Genomic DNA, 26,459 nt, shown 5'->3' on the forward strand with positions numbered 1-26,459 from the left:
GCTATAGTCGTATATTGGCCCACAGAGTCAGATAGGCGCCCTGTGCATTGAAGAGAAAGAAATGCTATAAAATGTAATGTACTGTGGACCATGTTAAAAAAATGGGACTGTGACTTACGTCAACACTCTTGAGGGGAAACTGTATACTCCTTAAATGTAATCAGTAGCGTTCCTTCTTCGAAAGTTACTGCCTACATTCAAAAATGTCAAGGAAGGTTTTGCGGGGGGTAGGCTAAATAACCAAACTGGGTAAATGAAACTAGCCAGCAGGGATGAAAGGAAGAAGCATGTTAGCTGCAACCCTTGGTTAAATTACGATTAACATAAGAATAAATGCCATAACTGCTGCATTGCTACTTTCAAACACTTACTTCAGAATTCCAAGGATGTGACAATTAGGGGGGGTGGACTTAGGTTTGGGTTGTAGTGAAGATCCACAAACTGGCGTATGGCAAAGCTCATTACGCCATTGATGAATGCTTTCTCCCTGCTGGTTAAAAAGGATTTTAAAAGCCGGCAGTGTCTGATGTTATCATTGATGCAAATCCAGCTGGCAGAAGAACACTAGAAAGTTGCTTCTATTGTGGAAGGGCGTGTAAGTGCCATGTTCACAGAGGTGACGCGTACAGTAGTGGCCGCCGATGCCCATTGTTATATTATCAAGATTGCGTGCATCATGAATATTTGATGCTTTACCCATTACTAATATGGACAGAATAAAAAGACAATGTTGGTTACAGAAAATTGAGTGCGTCGTAAGTGGTTGATGCTATACTCACTGATGTTACACATGGAGTGAAAGGCCAATTATGGTTATTCGTATGAAAGGCGGTATCCGGCAAGCACATTAGTGTGACAGCACTGCACCGTTATTAGCAATTTCAAGGGGCATGCTGGGCAGTCAGGAGCCCAGCTAGCATCCTGTAGAAGGCAGCCAATTACCACCGCCGAAAGTTGCGAGGTTTTCATCGTAATAAATGTCACAGAAACACAGACATCAGGATCACAGCAACGGCGCTTCCAAACAAAGTCTCAGTGAGCGGGAGGGGAGGAGGGGCTGAGAAAGAGCAAACACACGGTTTTATTCATTTATTCTGCAGCACGAAATTGCGGTGCTTCCAAACGAAGTCTGAGTGAGCAGGAGGGAGCAGATAAATATGTAATATAAAACAAGCAAGAGGGAGGAGGAGGAGGCAGCTGCAGCCAAGGAGAGGGAGCAAATGGGAGAGAGGAGGCAGCTGCAGCCAGAGGAGAGGGAGCAAGTGTAGGCGCAAGTGAGTTCCTGAGCCTCAACAAGCAAAAAGAACAAAAGAGTGCTAAGAAAGTAATAAATAACATGATGAGTAAGAACACATGTAACAGGGGCAGTCCTCATGGCAGGTTATAAAAGTAGAAAAGGAGAAACTACTGAGCATCTTAACCAATAAAAAGTAGCCATTTTCAAAGGACAGTAAAAGGAGTTAATTGAAAAGATGGGCGATGCTGAAAGCCCATATTCTAGATCCGGCATGTCTGAAAGAGACAGCGCATGCGCTGCCTAGGTGTGACCTAAAAACATGGACTGGAGGAGCACATCACACATGGACCTAGGAAACATGGCAGCTATGTTAAGGTGGAGGGCGAGGGTTAACGGCGGACTCTAGTGGCCGCAACTCTTCGTTACGTTCCTGTTGTTGGTAATACGTGATGAAGTCACAATTGGTGTGCACAAACTGCTCATGCACCTGTCGTAGGGAGATTTAAACTACCAGGCAGATATGTAAGAGTTGAGATCAATGGGGTGATGCACTGCCCCAGTGGCCGGTTTCAGTAACAAAAAATGGTCGATCTTTTCTTTTTTGAAAAACGTTCTTTATGTGGTAATCCAACAAATGTGTGCAAAAAGCCTCAGCCAACGCGTTTTGTTCAAAGAGATTGAACTTCCTCAGGGCGTTTGCATTCTACCAAAAGGTTGAGTCGACATTCCACAGTATCCGAAGGAGGAGCACAGGTCGCTCACAGCACCGGACGCACCTCTTGGGCCCTTATCAAGGAGGCCATCTGTGTACCTGGATATGCCATCACACATGTGATCTCCCCCACACTTGCAGACCATTGTACTTCGGAGTTTCACTCAACCTTTTGGTAGTCTACACACGCCCTGACGAAGTTCAATCTCTTTGAACGAAACGCGTTGGCATAGGCTTTTTGCACACACTTGTTTGAACGTTTTTCAAAACAGAAAAAAAGCGACCATTTGTTCTCAGCTATGTTAAGGTGTTTAACATGGGTGTAGCTATCATGGTGCAGCTGGTGCAGTAGCACTGAGGTCGAGAGCCTGGAAGGGGCCCAGTCTGTCCTGTATCAGCTACAGGCATTTTAGAGGCTGCCTATTCAGATTTGTTTAAACATAGAACCTGCCTGTGGCCTGCTTCTGTGTTTACTGTTCTGGGATGGTGAGGGGGATAAGGGTATGGAGGGAGTAAAGGAAACTTGACGACCCATGATTTGGTCATGCAGGATTGTACAAATGTTCTGGGAATGGAGGTTGTCGTATTTCAAGGAGTAGTTGGAGATATGGTTTGCTTTGAGATTAAACCTTGTGTGATGAGATACAGTAGGATGCATGACCCATAATGCTCTCTTTTAACTACTATTTTAGGAGCAGCATCTATCAAATTTCTTCAAATGTGCCCCCTGTTTCATCCAGGGACCTTGTGGCAGTGGAGGGCGACACCTGTTACTCATGTGAGTAAACCTTCCATTGTTGCCTACAGAAGTTAAGTACTTTAGTGTAAAATATCAAATGAATAAAAATCACACTGTCGTCAGATAGCACAGGGAATGTGTAGAAAAGAGCACTTGTGCACGATTAGGCCAGCGGTGGTCGAGGCACATTATCGGCAGTTCTTTTCAGATTAGTTTTAGGATGAGATTAAGGGCCACATGTATTAACGTTTGAAATTGTGAGTTACTAATTGCGATTCCATGCTATTCGCAATTAGCAAATCGCAATCCCAAATGTATGATACTCCATTGAGTTTCATTTGCAATTCCCAGTGGGTCGCATATGACCTACCTCATTATTATTCATAAGGTAGGTCGTAATTTGCTACCCATTGGGAATCGCAAAAAAACACAGGGATGGTGGCCTGCTGGGAACAGCAGACCACCATGTCTGCGCTTGCTTTTAATTAAAGCAAAGTTTCTTTTAAAATGCAGTCCGTTTTCCTTAAAGAAAAAAGGGATGCCTTTCAAAAATAAAAATTAAAAGCACTATTTCATTTTTTTAAGTAGACAGTGCTCCATGGGAACAAAGCCATCTCTTAAAAAACGTTTTTGAGTGCATCCTGTTTTCAAATGCGTTAGCACCAAAGTGAAATTAGTTTTAAAAAGCAAACATTTTGCGACCACATTTCATCTCATTATTATTCATAAGGTAGGTCGTAATTTGCTACCCATTGGAAATCGCTAAAAAACACAGGGATGGTGGCCTGCTAGGAACAGCAGACCACCATGTCTGCAATTGCTTTTAAATAAAGCAACATATCTTTTAAAATGCAGTCGGTTTTCCTTAAAGAAAAAAGGGATGCCTTTCAAAAATAAAAATTAAAAGCACATTTTCATTTTTTTAAGTAGGCAGTAGTCCATGGGAACAAAGCTAGCTCTTAAAAAACGTTTTTGCGTGCATCCTGTTTGCAAATGCGTTAGCACCAAAGTGAAATTAGTTTTAAAAAGCAAACATTTTGCGACCACATTTCAGTCGCAAAATATTTGTACATATCACTGCGAGTCGCTATTAGGAAGGAATGACCTTAACATGCCTCTTCCTAATACCGACGTGCTAACCCATTTTGTGATTTGTTAATAGGTAACTGAATCTACAAATTTGTTTTTTTACTTAGGGAAATAATTTTTGGGTTGCAAACTGTCTGATTCTGTGAATCGGGCCATTTGCGACCAATAAAAAGCTACATACATGTGACCCTAAGGGCAAGTTCAAGTTCAAGTTAGGAATTTGTATAGCGCACTACTCACCCAGAGGGTCTCAAGGCGCTTGAGGGAGGGTGAGTACATTACTTATCGAATAGCCAGGTTTTTAGCTGCTTTCTGAAGGAGAGGTGGTTCTGTGAAAAGCGGAGGTGAGTGGGGAGAGAATTCCAGGTTTTGGCCGCTAAGTAGGAGAAGGATCTTCCTCCCATGGTAGATCTGTGGATGCGCGGAATTAGGTCGAGGGCTTGATTGGATGATCGTAGTTGGCGGGTGGGTGTGTAGAAGGTCAGTCGTGTGTTGAGGCATTCGGGTTCTATGTCGTAGAGGGCCTTGTGTGCGTGGGTGAGGAGACGGAACGTTATTCTCTTGTTGACGGGGAGCCAGTGGAGGTCTTTCAGGTGATTGGAAATGTGAGCTTGACGGGGGATCTCCAATATGAGTCTGGCGTTTTGGATACGTTGGAGTTTTTTCTGTAGTTTGGCTGAGGTTCCGGCGTAGAGGGTGTTTCCATAATCCAGTCGGCTAGTGACCAGTGCATGGGTGACTGTCTTTCTTGTTTCGGTGGGGATCCAACGGAAGATTTTTTTGAGCATGAAAAGGATGTTGAAGCATGATGATGAGACGGCGTTGACTTGTCTGGTCATCGAGAGGGAGGAGTCTAGGATGAAGCCAAGGTTACGTGCGTGATCTGTAGGTATGGGTGCTGTACCCAGGGCTGGTGGCCACCATGAGTCGTCCCAGGCAGAGGAGGATGATCCTAAGATGAGGACTTCCGTTTTGTCTGAGTTTAGTTTTAAACGGCTGTTCTTCATCCATTCGCCTACTTTTTTCATTCCTTCGTGTAGATTGGTTTTGGCGGTGTTTGGGTCTTTGGTGAGGGAGAGGATCAGCTGGGTGTCGTCTGCGTAGGAGATGATGTTGAGGTTGTGTTGTCACGCGATGGATGCGAGGGGACTCATGTAAACGTTGAAGAGGGTGGGACTGAGTGATGATCCTTGTGGTACTCCGCAGATGACTTCGGTGGCTTCTGATTTGAATGGGGGGAGGCGGACTCTCTGCGTTCTCCCGTCGAGGAACGAGATGATCCATTCCAGAGCTTTTCCTTGTATTCCAGCGTTGCTGAGGCGTTGTATAAGGGTGTTATGACAGACTGTGTCGAAGGCGGCGGAGAGGTCCAGTAGGATGAGGGCAACTGTGTCTCCGTTGTCCAGTAGTGTTCGGATGTCGTCTGTAGCTGCGATGAGGGCGGTTTCGGTTTGCTGTGTTTGGCACGGAAGCCGGACTGTGAGGGGTCGAGGGAATTGTTGGATTCAAGGAAGGCGGCGAGCTGACTATTGACGGCCTTCTCAATGACTTTGGCAGGGAATGGGAGGAGTGAGATGGGGCGGTAGTTCTTAAGTTCAGAAGGGTCTGCTGTGGGTTTCTTCAGAAGGGCGCTGAGTTCGGCATGTTTCCAGGTTTCTGGGAAGGTAGCGGAGTTGAAGGAGCAGTTGATGACATCGCGGAGATGGGGTGCGATGATGGAGTCTGCTTTGTTGAAAATGTGGTGGGGACATGGGTCGGTTGGCGATCCCGAGTGGATGGAGTTCATCAGGTGGATGGTGTTTTCAGTAGTGATTGGGTTCCAGGCGCAAAGGTTGTGAGGGTGCTGTTTTGTTTCGGTGGTGGGCGGAGTGGTCTGTTCTTCGGACTGGTTTTTAAAGCTGTTATTTATGTCGGCTATTTTGTTGTGGAAGAAAGAGGATAGGGAGTCGCAGAGGTCTTGGGAGGGAGTGATGTCGTTGGTGCCGGCGGTGGGGTTGGTAAATTCTTTGACGATGTTGAATAGTTCCTTGCTGTTGTGGGCGTTATTGTCGAGTCGATCCTTGAATGCTGATTTCTTGGTGGATCGGATCAGTTGGTGGTGTTTGCGGGTGGCGTCCTTGAAGGTGGTCAGGTTGTCAGTGGTTGGGTTTTTTCTCCAGGTTTTCTCGAGAATACGACAAAACTTCTTGGATTTCTTAAGGTCATCGTTGAACCAGGGGGCCTTTTTGCTACCTTGTTTGATCTGGTGGTTTTTCAAGGGTGCTAATTCGTTCGCGCTGTGGGTGATCCATTGTGTGAGTTTGGTGGTGGCTTGGTTTGGGTCCGATGATATGGCAGGAGGGTTTTGGTTAAGCGATGTGAAGAGTTGGTCGGTGGTGATTTTGTTCCAGTTTCTTTGAGGAATAGGTTGTGGGGGGTGGTGGGTCGAGGTCTTTTTGTAGCTGAAGTGAACGCAGGTGTGGTCCGTCCAATGGAGAGCTGTGGTGTGATCGAAGGAGATGTGCTTGCTGGAGGTGAAGATAGGGTCGAGCGTGTGTCCGGCAAGGTGGGTGGGGGTGTCAACAAGTTGTTTGAGTCCGAGATTGGTCAAGTTATCCAGAAGGGTGGTGGTGTTGCTGTCGTTTTTCTTTTCCAGGTGGAAGTTGAGGTCTCCCAGTAGAATGTAGTTCTCGGAGGTGAGGGCATGTGAGCTGACGAAGTCAGTGATGTCTTCGTTGAATTGTGTGCGGGTTCCTGGAGGTCTGTAGATAAGGGTGCCTCTAAGTGTGGTCCTGGGGTCGGTGTGGATCTGGAAGTGGAGGTGTTCGGCGGAGGCGAGGTTATTGTCGGAGCTGGTCGTGATTCGGATGGTGTTCTTATGGACGATGGCAATGCCTCCTCCTGTTTGGTTGGTGCGGTCTTTTCGGATGATCTTGTAAGTGTCCGGGATGGCTATGGCGATGTCGGGCGCTGATGAGGCGTTCATCCAGGTTTCTGTAAGGAAGGCGACGTCTGGCGATGCAGTGTCGAGTAGGTCCCAGAGTTCAGTGGCGTGTTTGTGGATAGAGCGGGTGTTCAGCAGGATGCACTTCAGGTGGTTAGAATCGGAGTTGTGTTTGTAGTTAGTGGATTTGGTGTGAGTCCTGATGCAGGCGAACTTGCAGGAGTGGCAGGTGAAGGGTCCATGGGTGTGTCCTGGGGCAGCTTCGCAACATTGTGGTGTGCGTCCGGCGTTAAGGGCGAGGAGGGTAGCGGCGTCATACGATATGCGGGTGGGGTGGGTTTTGCGAGGGCCAGGGGGTCTGGCACTGGGTGCAGTCCAGGCGCAGACGGGCGTAGACGGGCTTACCCTTGGCGCACCTTCGGCGCGACCGCTGCGCGTGAACGCTGCGCGCAAACGCATCTGTCATATATCGATAGTGGAGGGGGCGGGGGCAAGGGCGGGTCAGCTGGGAGGCATGAGCGGGGAGGAGAGACAGGCCAGGAGTGGTCACAACAACAAAATGGCTGCAAACAGAAAGCGAAACAGGGGCACAGCCGAAGTAAAGCAATGATCTGGGCAGTGGTAGCGGCACAAGCAGGCACAAATAAATGCTATTGCAGGCGATGCGAGCAGTGTTAAATTAACAGCAATGAGCACGTAAAATTAATTATCAGGCTACAATAATATTCCAGCAATGTAGCGCAAATGAGCACAATTGAAAATGAGCAGGCTACGATACCAGGAGCTAGGAGGAGAAGCGTTGTGTCAGGGAGCGTGGGGAGCGACCGCTTCGGGGCAAGCCCAGATGGTCACAGCATTACTTTGGATGGGGCGAGCCTTCTCTATCAGTGGGAGGGCGGGTCAGCTGGGAGGCGTGAGCGGGGAGGAGAGACGGGCCAGGAGTGGTCACAACAACAAAATGGCTGCAAACAGAAAGCGAAACAGGGGCACAGCTGAAGTAAAGCAATGATCTGGGCAGTGGTAGCGGCACAAGCAGGCACAAATAAATGCTATTGCAGGCGATGCGAGCAGTGTTAAATTAACAGCAATGAGCACGTAAAATTAATTATCAGGCTACAATAATATCCCAGCAATGCAGCGCAAATCAGCACAATTGGAAATTAATTATCAGGCTACAATAATATTCCAGCAATGTAGCGCAAATGAGCACAATTGAAAATGAGCAGGCTACGATACCAGGCGCTAGGAGGAGAAGCGCTGTGTCAGGGAGCGTGGGGAGCGACCGCTTCGGGGCAAGCCCAGATGGTCACCAAGGGCAGACTAAGAGTTAGTGGTAATTGGCAAAGTGCTAAGTGCAGCAGAGAATCCATTAGGTTCCTCCATCATACCTTCCTTATGTAGAACAAGTTCCATCATTAAATTTCCACTCAATATTTAGCATTTTCTCCAGAAAGAGGAGTGCATTCCATTACTCCAAATTCTCAATCAGCTTGTGTTTTTTCCTGAGACTAAAATGTCACAAACAATCATTAAGTTTATCTGAAAAACACAATCTGAATTGATAGGTTTTCAGATGAGCTGGGAACTGTTCAGGTAGCACTGATACAATGATAGCAGAATTAAAGAGCTGACTGCCCATAGGCCATCCCTTCCCGCATTGGGAATTGGATGCCATATTGCCACACAACTTCGATGTTGTTGATACCCAGAATGTAACCCTGAAGCATATAAAAAAAGTTATGGATGGATGTTTGAATCAATCTCAGCCACTGGTAATCACTTGGGCCGCACCTCAGTCCATCGTTATTTTGCACACCATTCCACACCAGTTTGGGCCCAGCCATATACATATCAGTCTTATCCCTGCTCCAATGGGATTACTTCAGTCCGAACTGCCAGGTCAGGTCCTACCTGAACCGGAACACAAGCAGACTGAGACCTGTTTTATCCTCATTGGGGGTCAACAATCAGGTATATCTAGGTTCCAGTGGCACAGACCCATACCCACTTAGGGGATCACACTGAAGCACACACAAACGTGATGACTGGAAAGCTTGAATTATTCTCAGCCACTGGCAATAACTCAGAGCTGCATTTAAGTCCATTGTTATTTTGCACACCTTGCCACCTTAGTTTGGACCTAGAATGTAACACTTCTGCAGTTGGATGTGACAGAGCGTGTTGTTGGGCCACATTTTCCATGCTTCCTTTGTGCATGGACAGGCGGACATGTCCACTATGACCAAGTTAGTGGACTTTACTGATGTTGAAGATATTTAATGCATTTCCCACTGATAATAACTACCTGCTGCTGGTTCAACTCTGATACAGCCTTGACACCAAAGAAAATGCCTTTCAGAATATTTCAGACTGGGACTTACTTATAGATTAGAAGGTGACCTGCCGGCCTGTCCGGTCAGCAGAGGGATGTTTTTGCGCACCTGGAGGAAGACTGCCAGCCTTACTGATTGATATCTACTAAGTAGTCAGGGATGTCTGTGCCTTCAGTAAAGCTGTGCCAGCTGTGCTGAAAGCACTGCAGCTTTGATGAGTGTGTTCCATGTTTAATGCTCTTGCTTAGAACACTAATATTTTTGAAAACACACTCCTAAATCAGGAGTTTATTATTGTAAAATAAAAACCAAATCGACCTGATCTGCTGACATTTTTTTCCACATTGAGTGGGGGTGAGTTCTTTGGTTTCCGGTTTGGGACTATCAAGCTTTTTCTGATGGTCCCAAACATGAAAAATGTGTATTGAAATGACTGCCTTATTGAAGATGGATGGTCTGGTGTTCATTGACCGACAGTCCAGGTGTGAATGGGCCATTGGCCAAAGGTTTCTGCTGGTGGAACCAGCATAGGCACTGATGGCAGATACATGGCTCTCCCCCTGAATCAACTAGGGAACTGTGAGTCTAGCAGGTAGAACATTTGCTACATTTTGGTAGATGCCTCCTGACTCTAAATGAGGAAGTGGAAGCAAGAGGTAGACAGAACGGGACACTAAGGATCTACGGAAGGTGTCTGGTTTTCGCCCAACACCTAATTAAGTCATTGGTTCTACTTGCTTCATTTCCAGGCTTATATTCCACTCACATTAATTAGACTCACATTGTAACCGGGATTGAAGAGAACTCAGTTAAAAGAATGACAGTGAAGATGTTCCTTCTGTGGGCTCTGGTGCAGTCAGTGCTTAATTTGCAAACAAAAAAGTGCCAGGGCCCTCGTCAGGAGGCCACTGCTGCTTGTACCACCAATTGTTTCTGCCAGCACTGCCAATGACAATACCAAAACAACCACTCATACTTCTAAAAATGTGACAATTCAGACTATTCTAGATCCTCAAAGCTATAAGAAATGGTTGGGCAGCAGGAATTAGTCATTTCAAATGTATATTGAATTAATAAACAACTGTTGCTGTGCTCATCTCTAAATTTGGCAAACAGTGCCACCATGTGCCAGACTGTCATGAGTGCTGGTGTTGAAAATTAGGTGTCAGATTTACCAATTTCTCATGAAGCGCAGTGCAGCAGCCGCAAATGCTGCTCCGTGTGACAGGGAGGGAGCAGGAGAGCGCCACATTAACTGAAATATGGCACTCTCCTCCCCTCCCACTAGCGCCAGTGCTGACATTAGCTGCAGTGCGCCATGGAGACACCTTTGTGTCATAATTTTTATTCTTGATGGGTACCCTTCCAGTACAAAATACTATCCTTAGACTAATCTTAAACATGTTCCCACTTTGTATGTGTGCTGTACAGTGCAGCAAACATGCAAAGTCAGAGAGTAAAGGAGAAAAAAACATTGCTCCTTCACAGCACCTGGTTGAAGGGTGTACTCTTTTCTGACGCTAAACCCTGTGTACTTTATTTAGTAAATTGGGTTTAGTGTCAGAAACCTTGGGTGATTGCATGGAGTGAATGTCCATGCAACACCCATGGGACGCCCTTTGGCACTAAGTAATGCCAAACAGCACTATGCGCTGCTTCGTGTTACTTTCACTTTATTTCCAGCGCTAAACAAGTTTAGCGCTGCCACTCAGATTTTGGCACATATTCCTGTAATTATGTATCATGTAAATAACTCTTGCCAGATAGAATATAGGATAACTATTCACCAAACCGACAACACCTTATAACCAATGAGACATCAGAGCAACAATAACCATTATCCCGAATTAAGTCAACATTGTGTACATTTAAGAAACATCTGAAAAACCTATTGACAATCCAGCTCAACAGTCCCGGAAGGCCAGGCACACGCCTTCTTTCCAGCTAGATCATTGATTATGTAAACAAGGTCTATTTTGTTTGATTTTAAGTAAAAAGTGTTTTGTGGATCTCCTAACTATCTAGCTTGGCCCCAGGCTTCTAGGAGAAATATTTGACAGCCCTATTCCAACGGATGAAACAGGCCTTCAGCACTGCCCAGCACATCTGCAGGACCACCACCATGTTATCCATCCATCACCCCAGCCCACACAATTTGCCTTCCTTTACCCTGCATCATTTGGTATCAAAGTCCTGGCCCTAATATTTGTTTCCCTACCACTTGTTCACTGAATAGTGCAGGATCACACTGGTGTTGTACCCACCTCTCCACAAAAGTAAAATACATAAAAAGATATATAGTATGGTTTTAATATTGTCATGATTCACTGTGCCACTTATGTGCTTGTTAGGAGTATGGAGTCAGGACACGATTATCTTCCCGGAGGTCACAAAAAGAGTCCAGATTTTTTTGTACCAATTCTTCCCCGTAAATAGGCAATTCCCTCCAAAGTATGCAAAATTGTCCATTGATTTCTTTCAGGCCAATCCTGTCATTTTCACATATATGCTCAGCTTGTACTGGTGGCAACTCATTATCTGCTGCTGCTGCGATGCTGTTTATCGGTGCAGTGGAGGCCTGTTTTGGCCCACTTCCTGTACGATATTACTGTTTGGATTTTTTTATGTACCAACCAGGTAATAAAATACATCAAAGATCTTTACAAACAAATGCAACTTTTTACTGGTACATCTAAACAACAACGCTCTTGGATAATAAGTGCTCTGTATTTAAATGACATTGCTCAGGATGCAGCGTGGAAAGCATTGTAAGATGGATGACAAATAAAATCGGAAGGCAGTCAGGACATTTCACTTCTAGCCTGGAACAAAAGCAATCCTAAGCATGTTTTCACCTGGTAGGTGAGGTGCAACTTGAATCCTCTGGCACAGCGAGCACGAGACCCACATCTGGGCTTACCGGTCATGTTTCGATAAACAAAAAGCGTATTTACTGGTGCTCGAGGCGATCTGGCCTGACAGTTGGGTCAGGGCTGTCGCTGCAGGGGCAGGACCAAGTCTGATTGGTCAATAGATGGTCCCTCCCAGGTGTGATATGGGGCAAAAAACGTCGAACTGCATTGTGACCTGAATACCGAGCAGTGGGTGAAACTATTTCAAGCACATCATCAATTTTCTGTTTTTATAAGTGAAAAACCCTAAGGGGTCCATTATGATGACGGGCGGACTTAGTCCGCCCGCCATCACATCGGGACTCGGGACCGCCCGCCTTAAGGGCGGGGGTCCCGACCAGGGCATTAGGATGCGCCCGCCACACAGGCGGGCGCATCCTGTATGGGTGCTATTGCGGTGGGCGGAGCAGAAATCTCCGCCCGCTGCCATGTGTAAAGTGCCCGTTTTGCATTTCAAAGTGCAACATGACAGGCACCGCGTGGTGCCTGCTATGTTGCACTTTGAAATGCGGGGGGGTACCATAGGTACCCCCCATGTGCAACCCCCCAAGCCACGGACTCCCAGGGGGCCCGCGACGGGCCCCTGCAGGGAGTCTCCGCATGCCTTTCCGTGGCGGCATTGCCACCACGGAAATGCATTGGTGTAAGCCAATTGTAATATGGCGGGCGGTGTCTAACAGACACCGCCACCATGTTACAGGTTTTCCGCCCCAGCCGCTAGGCGACCGGGGCGGAAAACAGGCGGGCGGTGGTTCGCACCGCCACGGTCCCCTCCGCCATCCTAATATGGCGGAGGGGAATTGTGCTGATGATGTCGGGCGGATTTCCTCCGCCAGGCTGGCGGTAGCCACCGCCAGCCTGGCGGAGGAAATCCGCCCGACATCATAATGGACCCCTTAGTGTAGTGCATATGTCCAGGCGTGGGTCGTGTGCTCATTCTTGCACAGGACTGCGGCTGCACCTCGCAGATGAGGCCCGGCAAGGAAGAAACCAGTCTGGGACTCTGTGTTCCCATCAGTCTGGCATGAAATGTTGCAATTGGGGTTTGATCAAGTTGGATGTGTCTATGATTGGTGCCCGTCTGGAGTGGTACAGAGGCAAAAACACGCAATGGGCTGGAATGCGGCACAAGTAATTACCAGTGTCTCAGATGAACTCTAGCCTTCAGCTAATCACTTTTTTTCTTTTTATAAAAGGTTGACAGAGCTGTGTGCAGAGCCAAACAGTGGAAAGGGAGTTATGTTGCAGATTAGCCCCAGGATGAAACTGGTAGAGTTGTGTGTCAGGCCGAGTACTGAAACACCAGTAACACTGGCTGAGATACAGAGGCAGAGCTGTGTGTTTGATGGAACTGATGATGCTGGCTGTAGTGCAAGTCTGGACTGACGTACATTAGGAGAACCAGGTGTAGCCTTTGCTGCAAGGAGACAATAGATAAGCCAGGGTAGCCATGGAGTGATGGCTAGGAGAGAGTCCATCAAAGATTATCTATAGAGGAAGAGAAACTGGCATATATGTAGGGCAGTTTAAAAAATAATGTACGCTGTGTATGTAATTGGATTATTTATTGAGGTGGATGACTTCCCACCTCAAGGTGTAATCACAACCCTGGTCAGGGTGAATCCTTAAGTCACTAAATTAACCTGAGCTCTACCCCACTGGTAGCTGTGGCATAGAGCAGACAGACTTAACACAGGGCAACGTGTAAAGAATGTATTCAGTAACATTTTATAAACAAAAGGACAAAATACAATAAGGGGAACCAGAGATGTTAGATTTGGTGGTCTCTAGCTGGCACAGGTAGGTACTTGTGACAAATAGGGACCCTTGCCTCTAGTCAGGATAAGGGGATTACACTCCTAAAATAACCCCTGCTCACCCCCTTGGTAGCTTGGCACGAGCAGACAGGCTTATCTCAGAGGCAGTGTGTAAAGCATTTGTGACCACATACAGTAACCCAGTGACAACACTACAGATGGACACCACACAAGGTTTTATATGAAAAATAAGTATACTTTAAATAGATTTACCACAAGACCACAAACGGCAAAAATACACAATACTGTTACTTTACGATGGTAGATTTAGCTTAGTTCAGTTCAAATCTTAAGTTGTGACACTTTGCGTCGATGTACCTTACGATGCATTGCGTTTCCACGATAAGCAATGTCGCAGCAAGGGAAATGCTGCAAAGTTCAGGTGCAAAGTAATAAAGACGTGAAGATCTTCCAGATGTGGCACGCTTCTCCGGGGATGCTAGAAGTTCTCGGTTCAATGCGTGGACTGCAGCGGCGACACCCTTGTTCAGAAGTGCGACAGCAACAGCTCCAGCTGCGACACTCTTCTCCCACGATGCGTGAAGCTTCAGCACAATGCGACAACTACAGCGGCGACATCCTTGTTCAGAAATGCGGCGGCAACAGCTCCGACGGCGGCCCGCTTCTCGGGGATGTGAGGCGCTTTCCTTGATGTGGTGCAATGCAACAGTTCCAGCGGCGACACCCTTGTTCAGATGTGCGACAGCAGGGAGCACCGACGGCGACACACTTCTATCTCGTTGCGAGACTTTTCTTTCGATGCAGTGCAGTGCGACAACTCCAGCGGCGACACCCTTGGTCAGAAGTGCGACGGCAGGCAGCAGCGATGGCGATACGCTTCCTCTTTGTTGTGGCATGCTTCTCTCGATGTGGTGCAGTGCGACAACTTCAGCGGCGACACCCTTGTTCAGAAGTGCGACGGCAGCAGGAGCAATGGCGACACGCTTTGTTCTTGTTGAGTCGCGCTTCCAGCTCCTTGCGACACGCAGTCCCACAGAAGGCCCAAAACAGCAGCAGGCACTTCCAAAAGAACTCTGGGGAGCTGGGGAGTGAAGTCTGTTGTCCCTGAGACTTCAGCAGGAGGCAAGCTCTTTTCCAAGCCCATGGAGATCCTTCACAAGTTGAAAGCAAAGTACACAAAGTTCCTTTCTCCTTCCTTTGGCAGTAAGGCAACCACTGCAGGCCAATTCCCCAAGCAGCACTTCAGCTTGAGAATAGTCTCTCTTTAGTTTCTTCAGGTTCCTCTCCTCAGTAAAGGTTTCTTCTTGTAGTCCAAAGTGATCTAATTTCATGGGATCAGGGTCCCAATATTTATATCCCAAAATCCTTTGTTCTCTAAGGGGAGAGGGGCCTTTGCCCATTCCAAACCTGTTCTGAAGCACTCTGTTTACCAGACTTCTCCTTTCCTTTCACAGTGCTGGGCAGAAACATTAATCACCCCACAGGAGGTGGAGCCCGCATTGTGGAAGGCAAGTACAGTCCTGGAGCACTTTGTTGACAGGACTCCTTCTCTTCTTTCAGTGTGCAGGGCAGAGACATCAGCCGCTCCCCAGGAGGTTGAGCCAGCATTGTGGATGGCAGGCACAGCCCTATTCAAGGTTCAGGTGCAACTCCTCACTCCCATCTAGATGCAGATCTCTCTATTCACCACTGGGCTGACTCATCCTGTCTCTTGGAATCCCCCAGCCCTGTCACTCACAAAACCAGACAAGGAATACACAACCTAGCAGAGGCAGACTTTAAAGGTTAGGCAAGAAAATACCTACTTTCTAAAAGTGGTATTTTCAAACACAGAATATTAAAAGCAACTTCACCAAAAGATGTATTTTATAATTCTGAGTCCAGGCATACTAAACTCGAATTTCTACCATGTTTTCTGAGTCAGTTAGGATTATAACATGTAATAATTCTAACAGACCATTCTGGCCTATGGAGAACAGGTAGCCTTGCAATAGTGAAAAAAGAAAATGGCTGTACTTCACTATTAGGACATGCCACACACATCAGGGCTTGTCCTACCTTACACTTACAATGCACCCTGCCCTTGGGCGTACCATAGGGGTGACTGATATGAAGAAAAGGGAAGGTTTATGGACTGGCAAGTGGGTGCACTTGCCCAGTCAGCATGACAGTGCCAGACTGCATGCAGGCTCTGCAATGGCAGACCTTAGACACATTTTACAAGGCTGCTTCTGTGGGTGGCACAACCAGTGCTGCAGGCCCACCAGCAGCATTTGGATTTACACATACTGGGCACACTCAGTGCACTGTACTAGGGTCTGACAATTAAACCAAATAGTCAAACATGGAACCACTGATTAATATAGCAATTTACAATAGGGAGCACTTGCAGTGTGGCACTGGGCAGCAGTGGCACAGTGCCCAAAGCATCTAACGCCAGCAACAAATACATGAGGCAACAGCAAAAATGGAAGGGAGACCCACACCAATGGTGCCAGGTCTAACAAGAGAAATGAATTTTTAAAGTTGTAAGTAGAAATAGTGCCAAAAATAACAAAGTTCCAATGATTGTCAATGGTCACGGTAGCTCATGACCTGGATGCAAGTTGAGGATGACCACGATGTAGCTTTGGCTGACTACACTAAACAGGTTGGGCCTGTTCAAAACTGTTACCTTCTTCTGACTCAGTCCTTTAAGCCCCAAACTACCACAGGAGTACATTTCTAAAGCCCCACCAGGACCTCATAGGAGACATTTAGAGACTCACAGGGTGTCAGACAGGGGCCCACAGCAAGATCCAGTCCAGGTTCAGTTGCCACTGCTCACATGGGCAGTTGCAGGAAAGTCCTCTTGCTGTATCCCTGTAGCTTGAACAAAAGGTCAGCCTTATGTCTTTGTCCAGGGTACAAGAGGGAGCAGTCCTTCAGGGCTCCTCTCAGGTCACAGACAGCAGGCCCAGTCTTCTTCTGTTGTACCTCAGGTCCATCAGTGTCCCAGGTGGGTGCCTCCAAATGCCATATTTATGCCTGGCATGAACTAGTGGGTGGGATTGACTCCTTGGCACACTTTAACCAATAGGTTGAAAGTTACCAGGACCAACGCTACTCAGTTAGGGCATTTTTAAGATGGCAAAAGTCTTCGACTAAACTTGAGCTCTGAGGGCAGCGTATGTGTGTGGTGAGTGATCTATGGTAATGTTAGTGTCCTCCCACATCTAACACCATAATTCAGTTTAAAGCAGCCACTGTACCCCAATACACCCAGAGAAAGAAGCCTGGTAGCACAAACGCAGGGTTTTCCAGCAACCAGGCAGTGAATATGCAAGAATTGTCTTGGCATCCTGTTCCATTTCTTTTAAGTGGGCCTCAGGTGTTAAGTATAAAACCCAGTGACAGAACTATAGTGGGACAAAAGCAGGGTTGTCCAGCAGTCAGACAGTAGATACACATGAATTGTCTTGGCAACCTGTTCTCTCCTTTCAAGTGCCCCTCAAGTGTTATATGTAAACCCAGCAGACCTGTCTGGCACGATTTGATACTCCAGCAGGATCTGACACTATACTGTCAAAAAGAATGTTCACAGCCTGCATATTAAGGAAGGTTCAGAGGAGTCATCGCTGCCCAATCAGTTCAGACTATTGTTTGATCCTGGGAGGCATTTCACACTTATTCAGTGCTAATTACTGGCTCAGAGAAGAAAGTTAGCATCCAGGAACTTCCGGCAGGGGAAACATAATTTTATAAAAGTTACTTTTTTAGCAATATTTACTACAGATCCAACTTCACCATTGAATTGGATTTTTAATAACTATTAACAATAGTAGTTTTTTAACAACATATTTTATTGATTTTACATGGTATATACCTGGTTGCATCCCAGAAGATACATTTTGATGAATATATGCAACATTACATATCACTGATCGTAGTTTCTGAAAAACGTCTGTATATAACAATAACAACATTGCACAGAGCCACCCAAATCCCCCTAAATTATAAATACACAATGGAATATGTAGTCCAAAGGGTTCACATAACCCTCCCATTTGTATAAAGTCCAATCTCAGTGCGGGGTCACAACCTATTAAGGGTCTGAAGTGATGATGGGGGTAATTCTATGCCCCGGTAATCCGCCACTGCAGCCATGTTTTCTTATGTTTCTGGGAACATACCCAAGCCTGAAACACAGCCATCTCTGCATTTATGCATTCATCTATGACCTTTTTCCATCGGCCAATCTTCGAAGGAGACTCACTTTTTCACTGCTGAGTAATATCCCGTTTGGCGATGGTAGCCGCTAAGAACAATACGTGGTTTGTATCGGTTCCCCCCCCAATACTATCCGTGCTATGTAAAACAGTAATTTCGGCTCGAGTGGTAGATTGCACGACAGCACCTTGCTCAGGCAAGCCACCACCCTCTGCCTGAATGGTTGCAATGTGGTGCATCGCCAGACTGTATGTATGAAAGTCCCATCTTCCGCCCTACATCTCAAACATACAGGGGACTGGATGGCACCCATCTTCCAAAGTTGGAATCGAGTATAGTATACGCGGTGTATATATTTGAACTGTATAAGGCGGTATCGTGTTGAGACCGCCGCACCTCTGGGGCTAGCCAAGGCTTCTGCCCAATCATCATCAGTTATGTCCTGTATGTCCTCTTCCAGGCCTTTCTGGTATTATGTAGTGTGGTATGGTTGTGAGTTGTCAGGGTTTGATAAATCTGACAGATCTTATGTGCTCCTATGTCACCCATCAATATGCGCCCTTCCAAGGGTTGGAATTCGGGCAAGGTGTTGGTCAGTCGTAGAATGGAGGTGAGTGCATGCCTGAGCTGATGATATTTATAGAATTGAGTCTTGTGGGACTGAAACTCTGTCTGGAGCTGTTGAAACGACTTTAAAGCGGTGCCTCGTAGCACATCCCGCAAGGTGGATATTCTCACGATGTCCCACCCACGAAATCCTGCAAGTGCCGTCATCGGGCGCTAACAATAGTAGTTTAATGATTTTTCTACTGATCCCTTTCCCAAGTAAAGTTATAGCATTAGGATTTTAATCTATGCTCTGGTTTTCTGAATGGACAGCTTGGCCTGCCACAGTGAAAACTTTTGGGTGCTATCCATTGTAAGGACATGTTAACATTAGCTATTTCATATCCTACTTTTATATACCACGCACCTTGCCTTGTTGGCTCTAAGGCCAACATAGGGGTAACGGGGGAAGCATTAAAATGTCTGACTTCATTCCTTGAGAGCCGAAATTTGAGGTCAGGGAAGGCTATTGTTTGCTGGCTGTGCATCAGTTTAAGTGTGTTGTGCCTCAGGGAAGTTCCCTTACCCCTACTCTTTTTAACATATATTAGTACGGCCTTTAGTTGATATTATTTGTCCATTCGGTTTTACTATGGTATCCTACGCTGACGACACTCAGATGTCATCTCCTCGGCACCTAATATGAGTCAAACCATGGTGAACCTTTCTAGTTGCCTTGAGCAAGTTAACAAGTGGATGGCCTCTAGTTGCCCCATCTGAATGGCAACAAAACAGAGGTCACAGTCATCAGAAACAATCTTTCTCTCTGGGACCACCTCATTTGGCTTGCATTCCTAGGGGAACGCCCTTCTTCATCACTGAATGTCAAGAGACTGGGAGTTCTTCTAGATAAGGATCTCACTACGTCCTCACAGGCCGAAAAAGTGGCAGGGATCTGCTTTGGCTTGTTAAGAGCCTTGAGAAAGACACTTAAATGGCTCCCCATGGCAACTCAAAGAACAGGTGTGCAAGGGCTTATTCTTTCATGCCTGGATTACGGTAACTCATTCTATCTAGGCAGCCCTGCTTATGTCTTAAGGAGACTGCAGACTATTCAAAATGCTCCAGCCCGGGCTTGTTGAGCCTAAATACACGTTAGTCCGCACACCCTGCCTTGGATAGCCTTCATTGGCTGCCAGTCAAGAAAATAATTGATTTTAAAGATCTTTGCACTGTACAAAAGATAAAGTATACTCAGGGTTAACATATCCTGACTCATCTCATTGTCCCATACAGCACTGCCCAGGACATGAGATCAAACAATCAGTTTCTTCTGGCTGTTCCCAGAATTAAAAGGGCTAGAAGCGGAGGGTGATCTTTTGCTTATCATGCTTCCAAGCTTTGGGCTCCCTCCTCATCTATGTTAGGACCAATGATAACATTCTCAGTTTAAAAAGCAATAAAAAAACATTTCTGTTCATATCATATTAATGCATTTGTGCACTGTTTGCGATATCTGTTTAAGCACTGGGAACTCGCGGTCCAGGTAGCCGTGCGCTCGCTATACAAGAAATGATAAATAAATAAAACGTAATAATATTTAAAAAGGAGTTTTTGACTTGTAAAAGGGCTTATGAGGCGTTGAATAGTGTGTTTGCACCTCTACAGTTAAGCTACATTGGTAGGCCTGAAACCATGGTTTTACATGTCACTGTGGTGGGTGGCACAAATGGGTGCGGCAGTCCAGGAATTTAAATTTAATTTACAGGCCATGGGTACACTTTGTGCCATATACTAGGGACTTATAGGTAAGTTAAGTATGCCAATTAGGAGTGTAGCCATTTCCTCATGCTAAAAGGAGGAGCACATGTACTTTACCTTCTGGTTAGCAGGGGTCAAGTGCACATGAATTCTACAATCATCAAAAGCAATTAAGGTAGAAGTATGGGCGACATCACGTAAAAGATGGTCATTCCCTACACTCTGTGAAACAAAACTGTGTATATTGACAAATCTCTGAAACAAAAAATGTTTGTAGGATAACTGGCAGAGCGTAATAGTGAATAAGAAAACAGGCAGTGAGCAGGCGTTCACATGGTACATATGAATGTCTCATGACTCAAGGAGAGACTGAACTGAGACTGATGAGATGAATGCAGGTAAAGAGACCCCTACCTAATATTCCACAGCTTGCAGCGGACCTGTAGTCGGGGAGGTAGGGGGGGGTGAGGGGTAAGGGGGCATTGTTGGAAGAGGATAAACTGTGGTTTACTTTGCTCTTTTTTGTTGCAGACGCCCAAGGTAACCTGTTTATGCAAGAAAGGCATGTGGGTAACTCTGCCAACCAGCCATATTCTGGATACGTTGGCGTCCTACCTGATGGGGACAGCGACTACGATGACGCAATCATAGCGCCCAGCATATTCCGTTAAGGAACGTGTAGCATGCGCAGTTTCACTCGTGGTTCTGGGGACGCGTGCATGCGCATCACTGGCTCGGAATAGACTTGGATACATGATTTTCTACTGTGAGGGGTGTGCTTTCTCGGTGTGCTGTGTGGACTACGAGAACAATACAGTGTCCTTACCTGCATTTCTTTGCTCTCGGGGCTGTGTGTTAGTGGAGAGCTACACACAGCAGGATTCAACCTCTGTGCAGTGTACAGATGACCTGGAGGTAACCCGAAGTACAGAAATTTTGTCAAAAACAATTTAGAGAAGCTGACTGTTAAAAGGGTGATCATTGGCTGTAACTTTTGTACTTCTATTTCTACTTTGGTCTGTATATGTTGTCTATAGTATATACTTTTGTAATCGTAATATCTGAGTGAGGCAGCTGTTTTTCCCACTTGACCAAGTGTTCCATTTGAACAAATTGTGTGATCCTGGGCAGTTGACTTTATCTTCTTGTGACGCATTGGCCACATCTATAAAAATTGGGAGCCATTAGAATTGGGCTGGTGCTTTGATTAAGTGAAACAGTTTACGTTTCTATTGAAAAGGCATTAAGGTCCTGAAAAGTACCTTAAAAACACATTCTGTAGTTTAACCAAACACAACCGCAAACCAAATAACGACACCATATTTTGTATTCTCTTGCACTTAAAAAGTGTATTTTATGTTATGTCACTGTTATTTATTCGTACGGCCTTGTTGCGCTGTTTTATTCCATCCAATTTTGGGTAATATTTTTCTAAAGATTAATGGAACCAACACCCCTTTTTCCTGAATAATCAGTATATTTGTAAAGAAAATGTGCACTGGAACGTTTGCTTAAATATAAATATAATATTTTATTTACTCCTAGTGAATTAAATAATCCACAGCAAGGAACGCCTACTTTTTACAACAGTACTTGCAACGTCTGTGGAATTTTCTGTAGGATCTCTCTATGCTAAGCAGCCATTGTTTACTAGCATTCACCAATGATTTGGCCATTTTAGTCACGCCCTGACTGTACTTGTGACAAAATGTTGCTGTAAACATTTTGCATTTTTTTTGGTATTTTTTTTTTTACCTTTAATTTCTCTGAATACAAAAGCTATATTTTCCCTGTGCAATTTGGAAATTGCAGACCTGCTTAATTACTTTCACATTCCTTGATTACTTTTTTCAGTGTTGCATTTTTGGATTCTGTCATCAAATTGTGCAATAAATGTTCAGAAGCGTATGGACAAGCCATCATTTTTACTCACTGCTTATAAAATAACTATATGGAATGTTAAGAGAAATAGATATGTGCTATTTTCTTAAGAGTGTGATTTTATATTTTATTCCTATAATGATTATTTTACCACTTTGATATTTTAGGAGTTTTATAATGTATGTTACATGCAATTGCTGTATCATGGTATGAAGTAATGATGAATTTGTCTGGCTGACTTACGTGTGTATCTTAGTGTTTTTATGGCCTATTTCTACCAAGTGGTTAAAGTGCATTAAAAAAGTAGTATGGGATCTGTGATGCTGTGCTAGAAATGAGGGTGGGGCAAGTGAATGCTAGGGTGGGGTAAAAGACTAAAAAAATATATATATAATTTATAACCTTTTTGGTTCTTTCACCTTCTGGTAACTACATATAAAATAACGCACAGCTTGAATTAAAAATAAATGCAAGTTAAGTTAATCAGATGGAAATGCATTATCATACATTAAGAAACATATATTAGTAAATGCACTGCAGAGGTCTGTGTCTGTAACCAGAAAACCACAGATTTGAACCTTACTTGGTTCAGAGGAGATTAGGGACTTGTGTATGTTTATTGTCCAGTCTCTGAAATAAAGCACTGTGAATATGTAAGTCATTATTTTAAACTTGCATTACACATACTAGAAGATAGCCTTCTCTAAAGTGCTCGAAAAAGGTTTAAGATTCCAACATATATATTTTAGTAATACCCAGATTGTATCATTGTTCTTTAAAAGCACACACTTCACAGCTCAGCTGCTAACTCCCTTGCAATACCACTCAAAAAGATTAAATCTGTGTTATTAAGAAGCTTCAAGTGTCTCAATAAAAGCTAATATTGGCTTTTAAGTACCCTTTATATGTGCAGATTAACAAGTGACAGGTGATATATGCGCTATACAAGAAACAGTACATAGACATAGACATAGTGCCGCACATTTACATTGTTTCGGGCAAGAAGGTACCCTGACAAGAAGGCGTGTTTAGCTGTTGGCCCCTCCCTCGGGCCTCCCACTCCCTCCCCTACACTTCAGTTGAAGCATTTTAATTCTCGGAATTACCCTTCCCTGGATAGTTGCCTTTTCATAAAAAGTTGGGGAGCTCTCTTCCTTAAACTAAAAAAGGATGGGCACATTGTACCCCTCAGATCCCGCCCACTTCAACTGTTTCCACCGAAATAAACATGAACTTTACTGATTTCAACATCTGTTACTGCCAAACGTAAGTTGCAGACTGATGGTTGTTCCTGTGACCTCCTATGGCAGTCACTGGTAGTGCTCTGCAGACGTGTGGTGAAACCATGTTTGTAAAACCAGGGGCCGTATTACAAATGCTGTGCACGGTGCCAGTCTGCGCTGTGGGGCACCTTCAGATTGGTGTACAGGGAGCAAGTGGGGACAGTGCCCCTATTACTGATAACGTATCGCTCCCTGGCAGACACAAAGCTGTGGCTGTCCTGTGGGCACAGCATTCGTGAAAGACTGAGCCACTCTTTCTTTCACTCAGCATGTGGCTCCGAACCTGCACTTTCAAGAGCGACAGAGACCCCCTATCAGCGGGCTGAGTCTGTGACTGCACCCACATTCAGGGGGGTGTTCATCGCTCCAGACAGCTGCTCTCGGGGGGCACTGAGTGTGCGCCATCTTTTTGTGATGCACAGTCCTACTGATGGCCTCTTTACCACCTGCATCCATAATACAGTGCAGAAGCAGATGCAAACGTTTTCCCTCATTTGCATAGGGCCACGCCCCCAAGTGAATGACAGAACACCCTCTGAAGATAGCGCTAGAGCTGTATGTGTGTTGGCACTATCTGTATTACAGAGGGGCCGCACAACAAGCATCTGTGGCCCCTTCTGTAATACTGTAGTGCACAGGGGGCTTAGAAATAGGGGCACCCACTTATTGTGACCTGGGGTTTCTAAAAAGGGCATGGGCAAAGAAATATAACTTTATATGAGCTGTGGAGATATAATTATGGGCATAGCTTGAAACATGCGAGCTTATCTCCTGTGCCACCTATACATTTTGTGTTACTGCATCCAGACATATCACACAAAGAACATATGCCTAAAACCAGCAGACATATTGGATACGTCAATGTTTGTAGCACTATCAGGCAATTGAATAACAACAATGACTTTGTTCTGAATAATTATAATTGAAAACTTTAAATTCTGAAAATATGAGACTGTGAATTTAAGCATTACCAAGGTATGTGGCAGGCATATAGGTATGCTAATGTCTCAGTCACTCTTGGTCTCCGCTTCACAACATTTTCCTTGTCGTCTCTCACTTTGTTAGACACTCACGCTCATTTTTGTCCTGACATCTTTATCAAAGTGTCAGGAAACCTCAAACCTCATCTCTTTCCTCTCCGTTGCTGTCTTTTCACTATGTACTTATGCATGAACTTTCCTGATTAATTATGTCCCATTCAACATGCCCCCTCGCTCACACTGTCTCTCTCTTTAGCTCTGAACCCTGCATTTTCTTTTCCTTTGGCATTTCATATATATTGATAAATACAGTTACAGAGAGGTGAAGTATTGTAAGAGTATATTGTCTGGATAGCTTTCTGACCCGCTAACAGGCACTGAGAGAAATTCATACTGCCTTCAGCTTCCTCTCCAGCGCTCTCAATTGATCCATGTTACGAGTACCCACTCTTTACCTGAATCAACCCACACACCTAAAGGCGGCTCAGTTCATAGTAGTATGAGTACATGAGTACATAAGTCCTATGTTGCATGGACAAAAAACTACAGACACATAAAGGGGCATATTTACAAGTTAAGTGGCGGAGCATGGCGTTAGCCACCTTGGCTCCGTCAGTTTAGAAACACAGGGTTGCACCATATTTACAAGAATATGGTGTAGCCCTGCGTTTCCCCCCTGCGCTGGTGCTACATTTAGCTTCCTAGCGCCAACTCAGGCACCTTTGCACTACAGTGCAAGGGTGCCTGTGTTGAGGAGAATATTGTTTATGTGCAGTAAAGTCCCCCATCCTGCACATAGACAATCTTAAAATGCAGTTTTGTAACTTCTATGTGTGCTGCTTAATGCAGCACACATAGAAGATGCAATACAGATATTTTTTTATAACAAATAAGCACATAGCCAATCATAGACAATTTGCTGTTTCTTTGCGTGCTGCAAGGCAGCACACATGGAAACAGCAGAACCGAGGAGAAATAAAGCATTTCTCTTTGTTTCGCCTGTTTAAGACCAGGTTTTCCCTGGCCTTAATTTTGGTGCTACCTCCTATTTGTGCTACTCTTGTAGATAGGAGGCAGCGTCAATGAGTGTTGCGGTGGAACACCCACTGCAACACCCATTGCCCTCCCCTTTCACGCTAAATACAGCGTGAAAGGGTGCTTTATTTACAAGGCTGCGTTAAGCCACGTTAAGTGGCTTAACGCTGCCTTGTAAATACGACGAGGCCCTATCGCCATCACAACGTCACTGAAAGTGACGTTGTGGTGGCGATAGGGACTTGTAAATATGCCCCAAAATCTGAAACAAATACTCGTAAGAAACGCAAGATGAACTAAACTGTGAACTATATAAAAGGACTGAAGTCAGTGCTTTATTTGTAAAATGATAAGTGCCAGTGGCCAAAGTGCTGCGCAGAAACCTGAGGTCGGCACTATAAAATGTCAGCATGCCGAATACTAAGGGTGCGTATTCCTGAATCCACCTCAGGCCTCTTTATTCTGCTGCCAGGCAATCCCTGCCCTGTTATCCTACTCCTACAGGTTTCTACTTTCTCCCTTGATGATGGATTTTCTGTCTTTCTTTTCCTTTGTCTTTCTGTTTTACATGTTTTTTCCCTTTACTGCTGTCGGGAAATGTCTGATGAGGAGAAAGAAATAAGTGCTGGGGCCCAAAAAATAAGTATTGTGATCCCTACAGGCGACTACCATCTCAAATTAAGCACTGACTATCACTGACGTGATTTAGGGGATTTCACAGTCAATGCTAAGAAAATGAGTTTGTGCCTGTAAAGCTTAGTACATGAATATAGGGCACAGGAAGGACCCGTTTCAAAGCCAGAAACCGGTCCTCGGAAGCTTGTTTCCGGTCCAGGGAGGGCATGGCTTGGCAGTTCGGGCTGGACTGTTCCCATGAGGCACAGGGTCAGACTGATTTGCATATAGCCATGTCTGAACTGGGGTGGCAGAGTGGGCTAAAGAACGGTGATGGATTAAACCCAGATCTTTTGACTGGGTGTGAGTTTTTGATTGGTTCAGATGCTCCGTCCATCACCACCCCCTTTTGTACCACTTATGAGT

General features: G+C 45.3%; 1 protein-coding gene across 1 annotated transcript in view; it reads left to right on the plus strand.

Annotated features, from left to right (window-relative positions):
* SCIMP (SLP adaptor and CSK interacting membrane protein) overlaps window positions 1-22,147 on the plus strand; it is a 161,663-nt gene extending 139,516 nt beyond the window's left edge. Inside the window, exons 4-5 of the mRNA XM_078683569.1 lie at window positions 2,642-2,727; window positions 20,771-22,147. Coding sequence (XP_078539695.1) covers window positions 2,642-2,727; window positions 20,771-20,910 — 226 coding nt within the window. The 3' untranslated portion in view covers window positions 20,911-22,147. The remainder of the gene's footprint in view (window positions 1-2,641; window positions 2,728-20,770) is intronic.
* Window positions 22,148-26,459: the final 4,312 nt, after the last annotated feature.

Source organism: Lissotriton helveticus, chromosome 3_1 (genome assembly GCF_964261635.1).
Source record: "Lissotriton helveticus chromosome 3_1, aLisHel1.1, whole genome shotgun sequence".
NCBI classification, from domain to species: domain Eukaryota; kingdom Metazoa; phylum Chordata; class Amphibia; order Caudata; family Salamandridae; genus Lissotriton; species Lissotriton helveticus.